The 19,105-nt window shown below is 38.1% G+C and overlaps 1 protein-coding gene across 11 annotated transcripts in view; it reads right to left on the bottom strand.

The window, feature by feature from the left end:
• The window catches only part of Enox2 (ecto-NOX disulfide-thiol exchanger 2), a 260,352-nt gene that overhangs the window by 146,792 nt on the left and 94,455 nt on the right, over positions 1–19,105 (bottom strand). For 9 of the 11 annotated variants that reach the window (XM_035450053.1, XM_027433459.2, XM_035450051.1 and 6 more), the window contains one exon: positions 8,358–8,501. The exons of the other annotated variants lie outside the window; for them this stretch is intronic. Coding sequence is in view for 5 of the 9 variants with exons in the window: in XM_027433459.2 (XP_027289260.1) it covers positions 8,358–8,501 (144 nt within the window). In the remaining 4 variants the exon portion in view is untranslated. The remainder of the gene's footprint in view (positions 1–8,357; positions 8,502–19,105) is intronic. 11 annotated transcript variants of the gene reach the window in all.

Here is a 19,105-nt window from a genome sequence, read left to right as displayed (position 1 = left end):
AGAAAACAAGATATTCCAGGACAAAACCAGATTTAAACAATATGTAACCACTAATCCAGCCCTACAGAAAGTACTGGAAAGAAAACTCCAACCTAAGGAAATTAACTACACTCGCATAAACATAGGCAATAGATAATCCCACTCTACAAAAACACAAAATAAAAGGCAGGGAAAATCCACATACAATACCAGTACCAAAACAAACCAAAAACAAACAAGAATAAACACTCAATGGACCTTAATTTCCCTCAGTATTAATGGACGTAACTCGCCTATAAAAAGACACAGGCTAACAGATTGGATATGAAGACAGAATCCATCCTTCTGATGCATACAAGAAACACACCTCAACTTCAAAGATAGATATTACCACAGAATAAAGGGTTGGGATAAGATACTCCAATCAAATGGACCCAAGAAACGAGCTGGGGTAGCTATCCTAGTATCTAACAAATTAGGCTTCAAACTAAAATCAATCAAAAAAGATGAAGATGGTCATTTCATATTCATCACAGGAAAAATCCATCAGAAAGAAGTCTCAATTCTAAACATCTATGCCCCAAATACAAAGGCACCAACATTCGTAAAAGAAACATTATTAAAACTCAAATCACAAATAATCCTCACACAGTTATAGTGGGAGACTTCAACACCCCACTCTCACCACTGGACAGGACCACCAGACAGAAACTTAACAAAGAGACAAAGGAACTAACAGAAGTTATGACCCAATTGGGATTAACAGACATTTATAGAACTTTCTATCCAAACACAAAAGAATATACCTTCTTTTCAGCATCACATGGAACCTTCTCAAAAATCGACCACATTCTCGGCAACATAGCAAAGCTCAACAGGTACAAAAAAGTTGGAATAATCCCCTGTGTCTTATCAGGCCACCATGCATTAAAGTTAGAAATCAAAAACAAATCAAAGTGCAAAAAACCTAACAACTCATGGAAATTGAACAACATGCAAATGCAACATTCCTGGGTCAAGGAAGAAATAAAGAAAGAAATTAAAGACTTCCTAGAATTCAATGAAAATGTAGACACAACATACCCAAACTTATGGGACACTTTGAAAGCAGTACTAAGAGGAAAGTTCATAGCTCTAAGGGCTCACATGAAGAAACTAGAGAATAGCCAAACCAGAGATTTGACATCACAGCTGAAAGCTCTAGAAAAAGTGGAAGCAAATTCACGCCAGAGGAGCAGACACCAGGAAATAATCAAACTGAGGGCAGAAATCAATAAAGTCGAAACAAAGAAAACAATTCAAAGAGTTGGTTCTTCGAGAAAATCAACAAGATAGAGAAAGTGCTATCCAAACTAACCAAAAGGCAGAGAGAGATCATACAAATTAGCAAAATCAGAAATGGAAAGGGGGACATAACAATGGACACTGAGGAAATCCAGAGAACCTACAGGTCATACTTTGAAAACCTGTACTCCACAAAATTTGAAGATTTAAAGGAAATGGACAATTTTCTGGGCAGTTATCACTTACCAAAATTGAATCAAGATAAGCAACTTAAACAGACCTATAAACTCTAAGGAAATAGAAGCAGTCATCAAAAGTCTCCCAACCAAAAGAAGCACGGGGCCAGATGGCTTCAGTGCAGAATTCTACCAGAAATTCAAAGAAGTTCTAATACCAATACTCCTCAAAGTGTTCCACAAAATAGAAGCAGAAGAGACATTGCCAAACTCTTTTTATGAGGCTACAATAACCTTGATACCCAAGCCACACAAAGACACAACTAAGAAAGAGAATTACAGACCAATATCCCTCATGAATATTGAGGCAAAAAATCTCAATAAAATCCTGGCAAATCAAAAACAAGAATACAAGATCATATTAGAGAAATCATCCACCATGATCAAGTAGGCTTCATCCCAGGGATGCAAGGATGGTTCAACATACGAAAATCCATCAATGTAATCCACCATATAAACAGACTGAGGAAAAAAAAAACCACACGATCATCTCAGTAGATGCCGAAAAAGCCTTTGACAAAATCTAACACCCCTTCATGATAAGGGTCTTGGAGAAATCAGTGATAACAGGAACATACCTCAACATAATAAAAGCAATGTACAGCAGTCCAACAGCCAACATCAAATTAAATGGAGAGAAACTCGATCCAATTCCTCTAAAATTGGGGACAAGACAAAGCTGTTCACTCTCTCCATACCTATTCAATATTGTCCTTGAAGTCCTAGCTAGAGCAATAAGACAACAAAAGGAGATCAAGGGAATACAAATCGGAAAGGAAGAAGTCAAACTCTCACTATTTGCAGACGATATGATAGTCTACATTAGTGACCCGAAAAACTCTACCAGGGAACTCCTACAGCTGATAAACACCTTCAGCAAAGTGGCAGGATACAAGATTAACTAAAAAAAAAAAATCCGTAGCCCTACTATATACCGATGACACATTGGTGGAGAAAGAAATCAGAGAAACATCACCCTTTACAATTGCCACAAACAACATAAAATACCTTGGGGTAACACTAACCAAAAATGTGAAAGACCTGTACCATAAAAATTTTGAGTCTCTAAAGAAAGAAATTAAAGAAGATACCAGAAAATGGAAAGATCTCCCATGCTCTTGGATAGGTAGGATCAACATAGTAAAAATGGCAATCTTGCCAAAAGCAATCTACAGATTCAATGCAATCCCCATCAAAATCCCAACACAATTCTTCACAGACCTTGAAAGAACAATTCTCAACTTTATATGGAGAAGCAAAAGACCCAGGATAGCCAAAACATCCCTATTCAATAAAGGAACTTCTGGAGGGATCACCATCCCTGACTTTAAGGTCTATTACAGAGCTATAGTCCTGAAAACAGCTTGGTATTTGCACAAAAATAGACTGGTAGACAAATGGAGTAGAATTGAAAACCCTGATATTAACCCACACACCTATGAACACCTGATTTTGACAAACAACCCAAATTTATACGATGGAACAAAGAGAACATCTTCAACAAATGGTGCTGGCATAACTGGTTGCAGACATGTAGAAGACTACAGTTAGACCCAAGTCTATCGCCTTGCACAAAACTTAAGTCAAAATGGATCAAAGATCTCAACATAAATCCAGCTACACTGAACCTATTAGAAGACAAAGTGGGAAATACCCTTGAATTAATTGGTACAGGAAACTGCTGCCTGAACATTACACCAGTAGCACAGACACTGAGGTCAACAATTGGTAAATGGGACCTCCTGAAACTGAGAAGCTTCTGTAAGGCAAAGGAGACAGTCAGCAAGACAAAATGGCAGCCGACAGACTTGGAAAAGATAGCCACCAACCCCACATCTGACAGAGGGCTGATCTCCAAAATATACAAAGAATTCAAGAAGCTAGTCCCCCAAACACCAAAAAAACCAGTTAAAAAGTGGGGTACAGAACTAAATAGACAATTCTCAGTAGAGGAATCTAAAATGGCAGAAAGACACATAAGAAAGTGTTCAACATCCTTAGCCATCAGGGAAATGCAAATCAAAACAACTCTGAGATACCATCTTACTCCTGTCAGAATGGCCAAAATCAAAAACACCAATGACAGTTCATGTTGGAGAGGATGTGGAGAAAGGGGAACACTTCTCCACTGCTGGTGGGAGTGCCAACTTGTACAGCCACTTTGGAAATCAGTATGGCGACTCCTCAAAAAAAATGGGAATCAGTCTACCACAAGATCCAGCAATTCCTCTCTTAGGCATATACCCAAAAGAAGCACATTCATACAACAAGGACATATGTTCAACGATGTTCATAGCAGTACTATTTGTAAGAGCCAGAAACTGGAAGCAGCCTAGATGCCCCTCAACAGAAGAATGGATAGAGAAAATGTGGTACATTTACACAATGGAGTACTACTCAGCGGGGGGAGGGGGCACAATGGAATCTTGAAATTTGCAGGAAAATGGATGGATCTAGAAGAAACCATTCTGAGCGAGGATGATATGTGCTCACCGATATGTGGATTTTAGACATAGAGTAAGGATTACAGCCTACAATCCACACTGGGAAAGGGGAGAGGTTCAAGATCTGCTGAGAAAATTGGAAGCACGGGAAGAGGGGGGAGGGAGCTAGGAGAATGAGAAGGGAAGAAGAAGAGGGATGCCGAGGACATAAGGGAGCAGAAAGTATGAGCCAGGGGAAGAATACAAGATAACAAGAATGGAGATACAATAGAGGGAGACATTTTTTGTTTACAGAGAAACCAAGCACTAGGGAAATATCTAGAGATCTACAAAGATGACACCAGTTAACTATCTCAGCAACGGAGGAGAGGCTACCTTAAATGGCCTCTCCTGATTATGAGATTGATGACTGACTTATATGCCTTCATACAGCAGCTGTTGGAAGTAGAAGCAGACACCCATAACTAATCACCGATCTGAACTGGAACCCAGATGCAGAGAAGGACCAGTGTAGAGCACAGAGGTCCAGACCAGGCTGGTGAAACACGCAGAAACAGCTGACCTGAACATCTGGGAACTCTTGCTCCCCAGTCTGATAGCTGGAATACCAGCACGGGACTGATCCAGACCCCAGGAATATGGGTTTCTGTGAGGAAACCTCAGAAATCTAAGGGACCTCCTGTAGTAGTTCAGTACTTATCCCTAGCATAGGTGTGGACTTTGGGATCCCATTCCACATAGAGGGATACTCCCTGAGCCAAGACATACGGGGGTGGGCCTAGGCCCTACCCCAAGGGATATGATAGACTCTGATATCACCCTATGGAAGGCCTCACCATCCAGGGGAGCAGAAAAGATATCTGACAGATAAGGTTTTAGTTGGGGGGGGAGGTTAGGAGAGGACGGGAGGGCGAGGGAACTGGGATTGTCATGTAAAACAATCCTGTTTCTAATTCAAATAAAAAAAGTTTGGAAAAAAAGGGAAAAGGAATCTGCCATGTGGAGAAGGGGCACATATACAAACAAGAAAGCAAGAGAACAGGAAAGGCCAGGCATGCCCTTCTATAAAACTGTAGTCTTGTGGAAATCAATCTATTCTTGAAAGACCCAACCACTCAAAGAGACCAGCATTGATCCATTTGTTAGATACAGAGCTCGCCTGACCTAAATACCTTTCACCAGGGAGGGCCCAGCTCTTAAAGACTTCATTATGTCAACAGTGGCATATTTGGTACCAAGTTTCTAGCGTAAGAATCTTTAAGGGAATGAACCACAGGAACCATTGAGAGAATAAAACAGCAGCGGAAATCATCAGTAACCTTCAGGAAATTAGCTTTAGTATAAGGGGAGACAAGCAGTTTGCTGAAAAGGGACAATCTAGTTGAAATGGGAAAGGACGGAAAGAAGAGGTATGGTGAGGCACTGGAGCTGGTTTATTTTCAGCTTCACTTCATTTGCACTGAAGGACAAAGAGTCAGCTTGGACTCATAGCTATGCTTAAGAGCTATAACAGGTAGACATGTAGTGTCTCAGAAGTGAAGCTCCTACAAGAACATCAAACCTCAGCTTCCCTTTTTGCCATGTTACTGTAGTAAATGGTGACAACAGAAGAGAGAAGTTCCTATTCACAAACAATCTTCCCTCTTCCTTTTGTCTAGCACTGCACAAGAAAGAAATACTATTATGTAGCAATCCACCCATTTGCAATATCACAGTATTGCCAGATGAACAATTATAAGGGACTCCTTCTATAGCAAAACCTCATTAATTTATTCTACACTAATTTGGAATTTGTGGTCATTTAACCAGGTTGCTGTTACCTTTGTGCTACTTAACAAAGAAAGGTCTCACTAAGCAAATAGTGTGAAGAGGATTTCAGGAAAGTTAATTTAGCCTTCTAGGAGTTTATTCCACTTATTTTAAAGAACACACTGTTTTTAAGGAACTTCAGAATATTCATTATTTGAATGCAAATTGATTCTGCTAATTATAGATTAGTGTAATCTACTGTTAAAATCCTTTATCTGCAACACTTAACTTGGCTCACATTGAATATGCTCATTAGAAATGAAATGTCAATTCTTTAAAGCTGGTTCACAATTCAAATTACTACACACGCCCTTTTCCTACCACCATGAGTTAACCACAGTTAGAAAGGTAATGCCTGAAACTAGTCCATCACTTATAATTACAGTGCAAAAACCGAGCAAGTGATCAAAAAGCCTCAGAGCAGCCAAAAGCAATGTTTTAAAGTTGATGTTATAAATCATGAGTACACTCTCCATGGCAGGATCTACTGACAGCCGATTTTGCCCTTATTTAACCTACACATGTGAGAAATGAACTTAGAAAGATGGTTAGGATTTTTTAAGGTATTTTTTGTTTGTTAGTTTCAAAGTTCAATAACTAATTGGAAATAGAAAAGAATTGCTAAAGAACATGTAGGGGAGTTTGGGGAGGGGATGGGAGAGGAGAGGAGGGAGGGAGGAGGAGGAATTTTGGTAGGGATGTAAAATAAATACATTAATTTAAAAAAAGAACACTGAGAGGAATAAGTGACTGCAGACTACAGAAAAGAAACAGGCCTTGTATAAATTGTAGCTGTAATAACTAGAAAACCAACATAACTGAGGACAAGTTAGTATAGAGGTAAAGTTGTATAATCTTCCCTAGTAAACTTTGAAAACTGTAATCGATTATTAATGTGCAGTAAATAACCAATGATGCCCCTAAATGATCAAAGTGGAGCTATGTTGAACATAGTTTAAAAGGCAAATAACTTCACAAGCACACACACACACACACACACACACACACACACACACACACACACTTTGTATCTACAATAGATAACCTTGAAAAGTGAAATATATTGATGCTTAAAAAGATGAGAATCATGTCATATAATAAGAAAAGAATAGCAATTCATTAAATGTAGATATGATGCTAAATATCACCTACATCAATTCAACTACTTTGACTAACAAGCCCTTGAAGAAGGCGTTTTTTTCTTCATTTCTGCTTCACATGAAGAAAATGGAAACTCAGAGAGGCTAAGAACTCACTCTAAGCTGAGAAAGAGAATGAAGGACACACACACACATTCTCTCTCTCTCCCTCTCTCTCTCTCCTCCCCCCCCTCTCTCTCTCTCTCTCTCACACACACACACACACACACACACACACAGAGACAGACAGAGAGAGACAGAGAGAGAGACAGAGAGAGAGAGAGAGAGACAGAGACAGAGAGAGAAGACAGACAGACAGAGATATCTCCAGGGTGAGAACTCATGCCAGCTCCTGGGCTATCCACCTTACCTTTCCAAACTCTACAAAAAAGAATTCTGTCCTATATTAAGGGTTCCATACAGGTAATATTTATACTGTACTGTTATTTTCCAAACACATATTTAGCAAACATCTTGACTATGATCTAAGAGACAGAAAATGATACTGTGTTCATAAACATACTTAGTTTTGCAAGCTGAAAATAAAAGTAATAGTAAAAACAAAAAAACAAACAAGCCCAAGAACATGTCTATGAGGCCCACACCAGTATCTCAGGTTGTTGTCTGACCTAAGTGATGAAACCTTAATAACACATGATCAGTTAATATTTGGGTTTCTTGTTGTTTTCTCATTGTGTTTAGAGAAATTTAAGATGAGAATATGCCATCAAGACAGGAGGAATAGGGAAAGGATTTCAGTGAGTGCTAACAATACATTGTGCTCTTTTAGGGGAGTCTGGAGAATCTGTTTCTCAGGTATTCTAACTAATGCTAAGGGCATAAAAAACATGTAAGTCCTGCTATGGTGGTGAAAGTTCTAATCATACAACTCAGTCATCAAAGCAGGAAGATAGAATTTTGAGGTCATCTGGGCTACATGGAGAAATACTATCTCAAAGTAACAGTAGACATGTGGACATGATGTAGATTGTAAAGGTATTGGGAGTTGGAGAGATTGAAATATATGCAATTATCTGATTTAGAGACAAAGTGAGGGTATCCTGTTCCATGTTCATAAAAAGACAAGTGGGTAGTGAAACAGTCCCTCATAAAATTCTTTTTCTATAAAAATCCAAATTCTTCATTTACTCTTCCTGCTTCAAATCTACCTATTCTTCAAAGATCTGCTAAAAATGTCACTTGTGCTATGAAGCACTCCATACTCTCTAAAGGTGAATCAAAATAGCCCTCATTTCTGCTTTACTCCCTTGCATACATTCACCACATCATTTGTGATACCAGTTATTCATATATGTGACCCTTCCATCAGATGAAAAGGGCAAGGGCCTCTGACTTGTTTCTGCAGTCCCTACTTTGCCTGGCATAGAGCCCACAACCTACCAGGCTATGGGGAAAAACTGGCTCAACAGCACTGACTTAAGACAGTGCATTATCACCTAGCTTACCTGAAGGAGTATTTGTTCTCTTTCTTTTCTTGCTTGATTCCCCTCCATTCTCAATGAGGCCATCTGGGACCAGAGGGCCACTGGCACTACCAAATTGCAGGGGTTCGTTGTTGTTGGCAGGGTCAAAGGGCAGCTGGTTCAATCCTAAAGAAGAAAAAGAAAGCCAAAGTCCAGACTCCATTAAGGACTGGGATCATCCCCAGACTTTAGTATATGAGCTGCTATTGGGGAAAAAAGCAAACAAAACTCGGAAGTCTTAACAGAGTCTTGGTGTCTTAATGTAAAAAGACAAATCATTGAAGACAGTTGCCCTCTGTAGTTTTTTCAGATTAATTGACAAGTTCAGAATTAAAATATACGACAGTAACTCTGTCGTTCAGAAGAATCCTCCCTCTTTTGTTTTGAACTTCTTCCATTAAAATGACAGGACTGACTGGATGTAGTGGTTTGTTCCTATAGACCCAGCTACTCAGGAGGCTGAGGCAAGGGGGTCATATAAGTACAGAATCTTGATGCCAAGCTAGACTACATAGTAAGACTTCATCTGAAGCAAGATGGGACTTTTTTTTTTTTTTAGATGTTTCTGTAGTAGGGCCTACTTTTCTTTGAAAAGGGTTAGCTTTGAATTTTTGAATTATCCCGTAACACTTCTCTATTAATTTGTGATGAGTTTTGTTGAACTGATACAGATACAAGCATTAGACACTTTGGTGTCTGTCATCTCCAGTGATACAGACAAAGGTCTCTAAGAACAAAACCTGTAAGCTCATGGCAAATGAGAAAAAGAAAAGGAAGATGGACATGTGGGCAGTTATTTACTTGCCAGAATAATGGGGGCTTGTAGGCCAGGTTGGCTGGCATTTCTCTCATCATGTTCAAACGCTGTTGGAAGCATTGACACTTAACTATTCATTGCTACACCACACAGAATGTCAAAATGTACTTTCCACTCTCTAAGTCTTAGAGATGGGTCAAAATCTTTGACACTAAGAAGGGATGCCATCATTTGTGAAACTTAGTTATAGAAAAGATCACAAAAAATCCTTAATGTTTTAAGTAAATTGAAAACTCTGTACTGTGCTGCATTCATAGCTAGTGGTTCACAAGCAGCAGGTTAGACATACCTGAAGATAGGGGAAAGTTAAGGTCTCACTCTGGTAGTAGCACAAGGGATTTCAAGTGTTTCAATCAGAATGTAATGAAATACGGAAAGGAAAACTTTGTTAAAGCCCAAAGTAAATATATTTCTTCCAAGCCTTTTATACACTATTTCCTATCAAAGGGGAAATCAGGTTGGTCTGATACGATTCATTTTTTTTAACCTCTAATTTTTCTATGACCCACAACTGTACAATTTTTAAGACAATGTTATAAAATATCAATAAAAGGATTGGGAGACAATCAGGCAAATGTCAGTCAACTCACAGTAACATGAACACTGAGCAAAACGCTTGCACATTATTGTTTATAATAAATATTTGTTTGCTAATATTTTCAGATCATGTAAAAGGTAATTTTCCCCCTAGCAACTAGACTCCCCTGGGAAAATCTCCATTAAGTGTCCTTTGGCACTTGGCAAATATCCTTCATTTACAGCATGTAAGTAACTACATGAAATACTCAAACTTGCTTCTTTTCTTTAAGTCAACTGTTCACTTACATCCTCCCTATGTCCTAGTAATTATGTATTATGAACAGAACTAAAAACTGTCAAAGTAGACAGAGTAGTGGGGGTCTGTAATCACTCCAAAGTGATTATGTACAGTTGCGAAACTTTCTCAACATTTCCTTCTGCATTATCATTCTGATCAGATGAAGTTCCAAGGAAAACAGAATGCTGGTATAAGGGGCAAAGCACAACAGACCGAGAATGCGAATCTTTGGTTGACTTTAATAGTAAGATTAGATTGGCAAACCTCTTCTCTCTTATCTCTAGTCACATAATGTGTGGAATGAGTCATAACTCTGCACAGGGTTGTTGCAGAGATTAAAAAAAATAGATGTTTGTGGCTATTATTTTTATTGTAAGGGAATTAGAACAATATTTTCCATATAAACTTGTAAGTTCTTCGAAGGAGACTCTGAACCCCACAACTGTATCCCTTTATACATTAATATAGTGAGTATTGAATGAATTAATTTACCCTCAATAAGTGGGGGCAGGCAGCTCATTAGCTCATTATATTAAGCCATGTGATTAAAGCCTTGGCAGATGATAACCCAAAATTAATGCCACAAATGAAAAGTGCTAATGCTGATTGGAGCAATATTATTTAAAATAATTAGATTTTAAATGCATCTCAATCATTTGAGCAATATACTACAGAATGGGTAAAATACTGATTAAAAGAAATTCTCAGAGATTAGCCTGTTTCGATTAATGACTGTTAATCATAAGAGTTTCTTTTTTATTTTGTCTTGCACTTGATATTTTTAAGAATGAAGTATTAGTCCATTTCCCTATTTATGAAGTAGATGACCAGGGTGCTTCCAGAACTTCTGAGCTATAATCTGTAAGTGGAAGATAGTAAGGAGAGTACCTAACTCCCGGGACTGACACAAATCTAAAAGCAGATGGTGTGTGTGAGACATTCATTATCACATCTGGCCCATAGTTATGCTCAATAAACATATCCCGCTCATTACAGTATGTTCCAATCAACTATATAAAAAACACCTTCTTGAATTGTCTGCTCTAGGGCACGGCTTTCCCACTTGTTGCTTCTGGTCAGTACCCCTTCTGTTTCCTCCTGGAGTGAGCGGTGAGGTGTCAAGGGAGTGGATTTTATGCTGGGGCTGAATGGACATGGTAAGCTCACTAAATATTGATCACAACTACTATAATACTGATTTAAACGTTTTCATTTCTTATACTGAGAAACTGTAAAGTGAAGAAGTTTATCTGAACTTGACCTAATCCAAAACCATAGTATATTTTCATTCAACTTTTTTGTTGCTGTTCTTTCCATTTTTGTAAAAATTGAAGTAGCCCAGCAAATAAAAATCTGATGAGATGAGGGTCTTGCTCATAGGCATTTGGTCAAAACTGTATTTGTTCTATTTGGCACCAGATAATAACTTCAGTGATTCGGATATTTTATGCCTCATACTAATGTACCGATTTTTTGACACTAAGTAAGACAGAGATTTCAAGAGTTTTGTGTGAATTGACCTCTTATAAGATCCAGATACATGAAAATTTAGTGCAGCACCTCAGGTCTTATTTTTAATAGGGAAAGATCTCATGTCAAATACAGAGACATCTCACAGGTAAGCCAATTCATTGAACACAAATCCACATTTTATATTATCCAGGACCCAACATAGTCTTCAAAGATTTGTAACTTGCAAGCAAGAGCTATAGAGCGAAGTGAACGCTATGATACTAGTGTTTCCTAGCTATTTTTATTGTATTGTTTCATTCTTCCCAGAAGACAGAATCAAATAAACCAGTAAATCAGTAAATCAAAACGTACCTATAGGGGCTCTTATGTGCTATGTATATATGATTTATGTCAAAGTATATTTGAAGTAAAAGGACACCACCAAAATTACTTGAAAATTAAAAGGAAATCCATTACTTTAATGCCAAGACTTCTTGGTGAGTTTCAATGATGACATAAACAAAAATATTAGCAATGACAATAGTGCAACTCTCACCGAAACTATGAAATTTACATTTAGATCTTTTGTAAAAGCAACTGCTACTAAATTCTACCAGACATGATGAACTGGAAAATGTTATATTTGGAAGAAACTTTTGAGGTTATCAAGTTCATTGTGTACAATATAGGAATTGTCTATCAGATCAAGTTAGGAACACCCTTCCTTCACAACGATTCTAACACTTGCAACTTAGAAGATCAAATAAAATGTGACCCTGAGGATCCAACTTCTTGTCTAAAGCTCTGACTCATAAACTATATGACATTAGATGCATCCTCTGGGTAAGTTCACTTTAAATGAAAATGATTGAAGGTCTGAGCAATCTATTAACTGAAGGTAGCAATTGTCACATGGAAATTAATGCTGAAAAGAGCAGCTTTGTTTTTTTTCAATAGCAACATCCTGGTGAATTTGTCCTATTTTCCAAATGACTTCAGTTTAAAATCAGGTATGAAACATTATGATAGCTGGGAGGGGTCCTCCCAATTAGGTGGCTTTCTTTTCTTTAGTTTTTCATCTGGGGCTTTGCATAGAGTAGCAAAGATTCCATTATACAGCCTAGTTTTGAACAAATTCCTGATCCTCCTACTTCCGTCTCTCAAGTGCTGAAATCACATTCGACAGTTGGATGTCAAGACATCTAGCTACAAGTTAGTGAGGATTTATTGAGACTATACTAGAATTACAATATTTCTCCTTTCCCTTTCCTCCATTCAAAACCTTGCATACACTCCTTTCTCACCTTCAAATTCATGACCTATTTTTAATTGTTACTGCATTCATATGTGCATATACATATATTCTTAAATATGACATGTTCAGTCTGTATAAGTCAGTTTTTAATTTTAAATTTGTGGGAAAACAACAATAGGTGCGCCATAAATACATCATGAGGTCCTCTTGTAATATTTCTTCATCTCTAGGATTCCCTCCATACATTCATTCTCTGTCTCCTATAGGTCGGAAAACCTTTGACTCCACATTTGATATACTTTGCCACCCTGTCATTCTACCTAATAATTCTGAAGGATTATTCACAGTTTTGAAAATGGTCGTATTTCAATATCACTCTTCGCTCCAAGGGGTAGCAGTTGAAACAACTGAACATTTCATAGAACCTATTTCTTGCTTAATTGATAGCAAGAAAATGAAACCTATTTTTTCAATTGTTATGGAACCAATATGCTGTGTAGATTTTAGCTGAAAATAGGGCAGGTGCTAATGAGTAATTGGTGAATAATGGGGACGAGATGGAAAAGGGCAAAATTTTTCCCTTGCAAATGTCTTCCTTGAAGTGCTTAAGAGACAGCAAGGTGGTTAAGAGCACACTGAGCTCCAGCAGAAGACCAGAGTTTGATTCCCAACACCTATATGGGAAGGGTAACAACCACCTGAAATTACAGCCCCAAGGGATTTGTGTGTGTGCGTGCGCGGGCATGTGCACACGCGTGTACACACACACACATACACACACACACACACACACACACACACACACACACACACACACACAGAGAGAGAGAGAGAGAGAGAGAGAGAGAGAGAGAGAGACTTCCTTTTTTGTAAATAAAAGTCTTTCTTGAATTGTAATGGACATAACTTTCAGAGCAAAATTTTCCCTAAACTCACCATTTCCTAAATGTGCAAGAAAGATAATAGCCAATTTTCACAAAAAATGGTCTTTCAACTTCTTTAATGTTTTGGTTTTTCAAGACAGGTTCTCTCTGTCTGTCCTGGAACTAGCTCTGTAGACCAGGCTGGTCTCACCCTCATAGAGATCCGCCTGCCTCTGCCTCTAGAGTGCTGGGATTAATGGCGTGCGCCACCACTATCAGGCCAGGTCCCTCAAACAGAATCTTCATAAAAATGTTTCATCCAATTCAGGCCTTTGTTGTCAGTTTTTGTTTATTTGTTTGTTTTGGTTTTTCAAGACAGGTTTTCTCTCTGTAACAGCCCTAGTTGTCCTGAAACTCACTTTGTAGATCAGGCTGGGCTGGAACTCACAGAGATCTGCCTGCCTCTTCCTCCAGAGTGCTGGGCCTAAAGGCGTGGACCACCCCCGCCCCCAGTAGCCTGTACTATGCCCAGCTTGAACTTTATCCCAACATTTATTTCTGGACATGTTTATGTATTCTCTGGAGACTGTGTTTGTCAAGGATTCAGATTCAGTAAGTATGAATTGTGATGTGCTTTTCTGACAAGTTCTTGGATGCTGCGGAGCATGATGATATGGGGTCCCTTCGGGACTACCTAGCATTCAGAGATCTAGCTAATCGATTTTCATTCCTCCACATCTCTAGCACACACTGTTCCTCTGCCTACTTCTTTTTTATGTTTGTTTTAATATTTTTATTGAAAATTAATTTCATACAATATATTCTGATCACAGTTTCTCCTCCCCCAACTCCTCCCAGGTCCGCCCCACACTCCCCCAACAACTGGACATCTTTCTCTCTCTCTCTTTAGAAAGCAAGCAGGAAAACAAACAAAACAAAACAAAATGAGCAAAGTAGAATAATATTTAAAAAAACAAATGCACACACACAGACGATCAGATAGACACATACCATAAAAACAGAAACCATATATACAAGAAAGAGGTACATAAGACAAAAAAATACCCAACCATTAGTCAAAGTAAATATTCCTCCTTTAAGTTGTGTTTTGTCAGTATTTTGTCATAGCAACAAGAAAAGTAACTAACATAGTCTCTTAACAGGCCTTTATATGAATTGTCTCACAAAGTGAATTAGGAACATTTGTAGTATATATAGTGTCGATCCTACGCTTCCAGGCTAATTCCTATTTAAGGACTGGGAGATGTTAGCTTTGTGCTCTTCTAATTGATTTTTTTCTTCCAGGTAATGTATAGTGATTAAAGTAAATCATTAATGAAGAATCTGGAAATAGTGATACCGGTAGATCATTCCTTTCATCACCATGGACCTTCCAAAATGTAAAAATAAACTACAACTGAAGTTCCTCATCCAAGGATGCTATACTACTGCAACACTGGAGTGCCACTGGAGTTGTGATGGACAAGGATAGTTTGTCTAAATCCAAATTTCCCTGAACTTGGGGTATTCTCTGTATTTTTTCCCTGTGAGGATGATATCCACCAGGCCTGGTAATGGTGAATTATTTGAGTAAGTGTGAACTATAAACCCCTTAAAGTGTTTAAGTTTCCTGAGTAGGAAAACCAAATATAGATTTCCAACTTTCAGAAGAAGAATGCTTCAGAGCTCTTTTCCTTTATACAATTTAATGCTGGGGAAACACAGCAAAATCACATTACTCAATGAAAACAAGGTCCAAAATATTTTTGATTTGATACAACAGTTCAAAGTGACAGATGGTAGACAGGCGATCTATCATTTTCTTTAAAGTCTGGCATTCCTCACAGGAACTGAGAAAAGTGGTCCCAAGTTTGCTGTACTTTAGCCCAGGGGAACATTTATGACACCCACTGTTCTCACCCCATCTTTGGGAGCTGGGACAGAAAGAAGGTGGTTCATCAGTACCTGCTTTGAGCTGGCTTTAAGCCATGCTGCAATTCTTGTTGACCAATTTTCCACCCTAGTAACAGAAAAGGGCAAGTTCTTAACACACTGACCATTAGGTGATCTGTTTAGTTCTTGCCTGACAATGTGCCCAGAACTACAGTATTATGGGTTTCTCTGTCTCAATAAAACAAATAATTGCAGATTTCTGAGCCTGAGGGCAGAGAGTTGTTCTGGTATTGAAATTGGAGTCTATCTTGTCAGATCTGTAATGAGGTCTTCCCTTCAGGCTGATTGATTTCATAAAGCTGAGGAAATTATCAAAAGCAAGCACAGTTTTCACTGCAAAACCCACTTCAATGGTTTTGAAAACTAGCTCATCAGCTAGATCTGGTCAGGAGCCTAGGCTGAGCCAGCCCTTTTAATAGGAACAGTTACAATACACAGAGAACACCAATTTCCCCTAATAGATTCTTAAGGTGCCAGTAAATAAGTTGTAAACAACTTTCAGCAAAATGATTTCACATGCTGTGAGTGAATGAAAATTGAACTTGCTGTCAGATAAATCTGTATTTCTGTGTAAGATGCTTTGAAAGGGAGAGTGAGAGCTGGAGCTCCTCTGATCTTTGGCTAGTTAATTTTATCAATTAATGCTAAAGGGATATTGGTATCCTTTATGAGAGATGCACTGCAGGAAAAATAGCTGAATCTTTGCTTTCTGAAAAAAAATATATGAATTTCACCAGATTTCCTTCCTTCATTTATTCAGCTGTCATTAACTATTTATCCAATCACTGTGCTACAATTTTAATTACCTTCTAATTAACCAATGATGAGTTTGTGATTTAGCATTCCCTAAAGATAGAACTGCATAAATGTGGTAAATCTTCATTTACATTCTCAGAAGTTTTCTCCTCCTTTCCTCTCCCTCTCTATTAATTTTTGCTGCACTTTCCCTGATGCTCTGATGGTATGCTTTCTGCATCCCTTATCTTTGATAATGATTTGGATTCATTTCTCAAATATGTATGTTAAAAGTCTCTTGTTGACTGTGGAAGTAAACACACAGGAAAAAACAGAGATTCCCATAATATCCTAATGTATCTCCAGAGATCTATACCTCCCCTATAACTACTCCATCTCAGGAATATCAGCAATACAGGAAGCTGACAAGTGATTAACTCCTTTAGTGAAGTCACTGCCACAGCTGAAGTTAAATTCACTTCTGCAGAAGCTAGCCTCTGATTCGTGGGAAGACAGCATAACTTTATAGAGAAGCCAGTAAAAAAAAAAAAGAAAAAAGAAAAAAAAGAGCAACTATATGTTTGCAGTAAGGAGTACAACTCCTGTTGTATAAAAGAGGGGGAAATTAATTTTGTTCTGGCCTGAAGTCTAATTGAGGTAGTCAATATGTATTGGAATGAATGAGCTAGCTAATGAATTAATATGGACCCATTGTCTCCCTTCTTATTCACCCAATTCATTAAAAGAATTGTGTGTGTCTATCAGTATGCAAGGCCTGAGGAGTTCATTATGTGCTAAGATAATGTCTTTTCTCAAGGAGATGAGAGCTACAAAGGAAGGCCAGCAGATGCACAATCTGGCCTGAATTGTGCATTAGATTCACTTCCTTCTACTTCCCCTAACTTCTACTTCCAGTAATGAACCTGTGTCATTCATATCTAACTTCGCAAAATTCGTCAAACATGCTATTCTCATTCATGTTCGTGTTTTTCTGTGCATACACTCCCTGCTTGAAAATCAGTTTTTCCTTTTCTCCACTTGGAGAGTGTTACTTGCCTTTCTAAACTGCATACATGTCACTCTTCAGTGAAGTTTCCCTTAACCTTGAAGATTCTCTTCATAGAGATTTTTTTCTCGGAGCACTTAAAGCAGGACATCGGACTTCATTGTGGATGTCTCTGTGTGTTCTAGGTGGGTACTGTGACATCTGATGTATGCCATCTGGTACCAGGATAAAGGATGTAATGAAAATTAGCACTAAAAGTAGAACAACAAATTTGGAAAACAGCAGTCACACGGTGGATAGCAAGAATTCAGTGGACTGTAATCTGTAGGATGAAAAGAAATGAATGTGTTCCATAATATTGATAAACAAGAATCTTTAGAAATATCCAATCTTGCCGGGCATTGGTGGTGAATGCCTTTAATCCCAGCACTCTGGAGGCAGGTCTGTGAGTTCACAACCAGCCTGGTCTACAAGAGCTAGTTCCAGGACAGACTCCAAAGCCACAGAGAAACCCTGTCTTGAACGTCCCCCCTTCACCCCGCAAAAAAAAAAAAAAGAAATATCCAATCCTCTGATTGGGTCTTGGATTTGACAAAAGAGGAATCCAAAATGACTCACATAAAACTCTTGAATCATGAAAAACTACAACCTAGATTGGCAAGGTGGTTCAGTGGGGAAAATCACTTGGTTTTCAAGCCTGATGAACTAACTTCAATTTCTGGTACCCACGATGGAAAGAAAAAAAAACAATTATGATAACCACAGATGTGCCCTGGCATTTGCCATATGCACATCAGACACATATACCTCAAACATAATAAAACTGCAACCTTTGTGGCAATCAGTAGGAGAAAAAGCACATTTCATCGAGATATATATCCATATGGCTATAGTGCAAATTAAAGCTGCTTCCAGTCTTTATTTACCATAGTATAAAGGCTGCCAAGAAATACCAGCAAATGGCTTACACTTGACCTTTAGTATGCATTCCTAACAGAGTCTGTCAAAAAGACACAAATTCATCCAGAATATAAAGTATGATGTTGTAAGAGGCAGGATAAACTATTGGGCTAAGGAGAGGAAAAACCATTTTAATAATAGGTTTTAGACTTGGTTTATTTTGTGTTTAGCATTCACTGACAAGGTATCTTTGAAGGTCAGTAACACTTAATAGATTCCTTTGCTCTCTCTTTTCAACCTTTTCCTTCTCTCCTCTTGGCAAATAACTTCCCCAAATGCTTTTATTAGAAAAAATTGCATTTTAATAGCAGTTCTTTTTGATATTATACCGTGTTAGAATAAACTGACAATTCTTCTTTTAACAATACTCAAGAAAAACATAAAAAATAATGCTATGTTGTTTTTCTTCCTGCCAAAGAATATAGCAATGTAATTGTCTACTGGAGAAGAAGCACTGAAATCATCTTTAACTTTAAAGTAAATTCATTTTAGGAAGATGCTCTGAGACAACTGACAGAGAACACTGTGGCTTTTAGGAGATTGCAAAGTGATGGATTGAGTCAAACAGAATACCACAGTTGAATTCAATCCCATGACCATTTTCAACTTAATAGATTGTCTCCTCAAGAAAATATCACTGCATAGGATTTAAAATCATAATCAATAATAGCAGATATGATTTAAACACTGCCTAGATTTTTCACACTAAGAATGCCAGGTACCCCAGGAGCAGCAGGTGTACAACCCAATTGTTTCAATTACATAGATGAAGCTAATGTACCAAACAAAGTCTGACTGTAAAAGCACAATAACTTTGCAAAAGTGCCTTTAAGACATAATGACTGAAAAGACCTAAACATCTAAGTCCAACT

The sequence above is a fragment of the Cricetulus griseus genome, chromosome X (genome assembly GCF_003668045.3).
Source record: "Cricetulus griseus strain 17A/GY chromosome X, alternate assembly CriGri-PICRH-1.0, whole genome shotgun sequence".
In the NCBI taxonomy this organism is placed as follows: domain Eukaryota; kingdom Metazoa; phylum Chordata; class Mammalia; order Rodentia; family Cricetidae; genus Cricetulus; species Cricetulus griseus.
The sequence above is the reverse complement of the archived record's forward strand: the minus strand, read 5'-3'. Positions and strand labels throughout refer to the sequence as shown.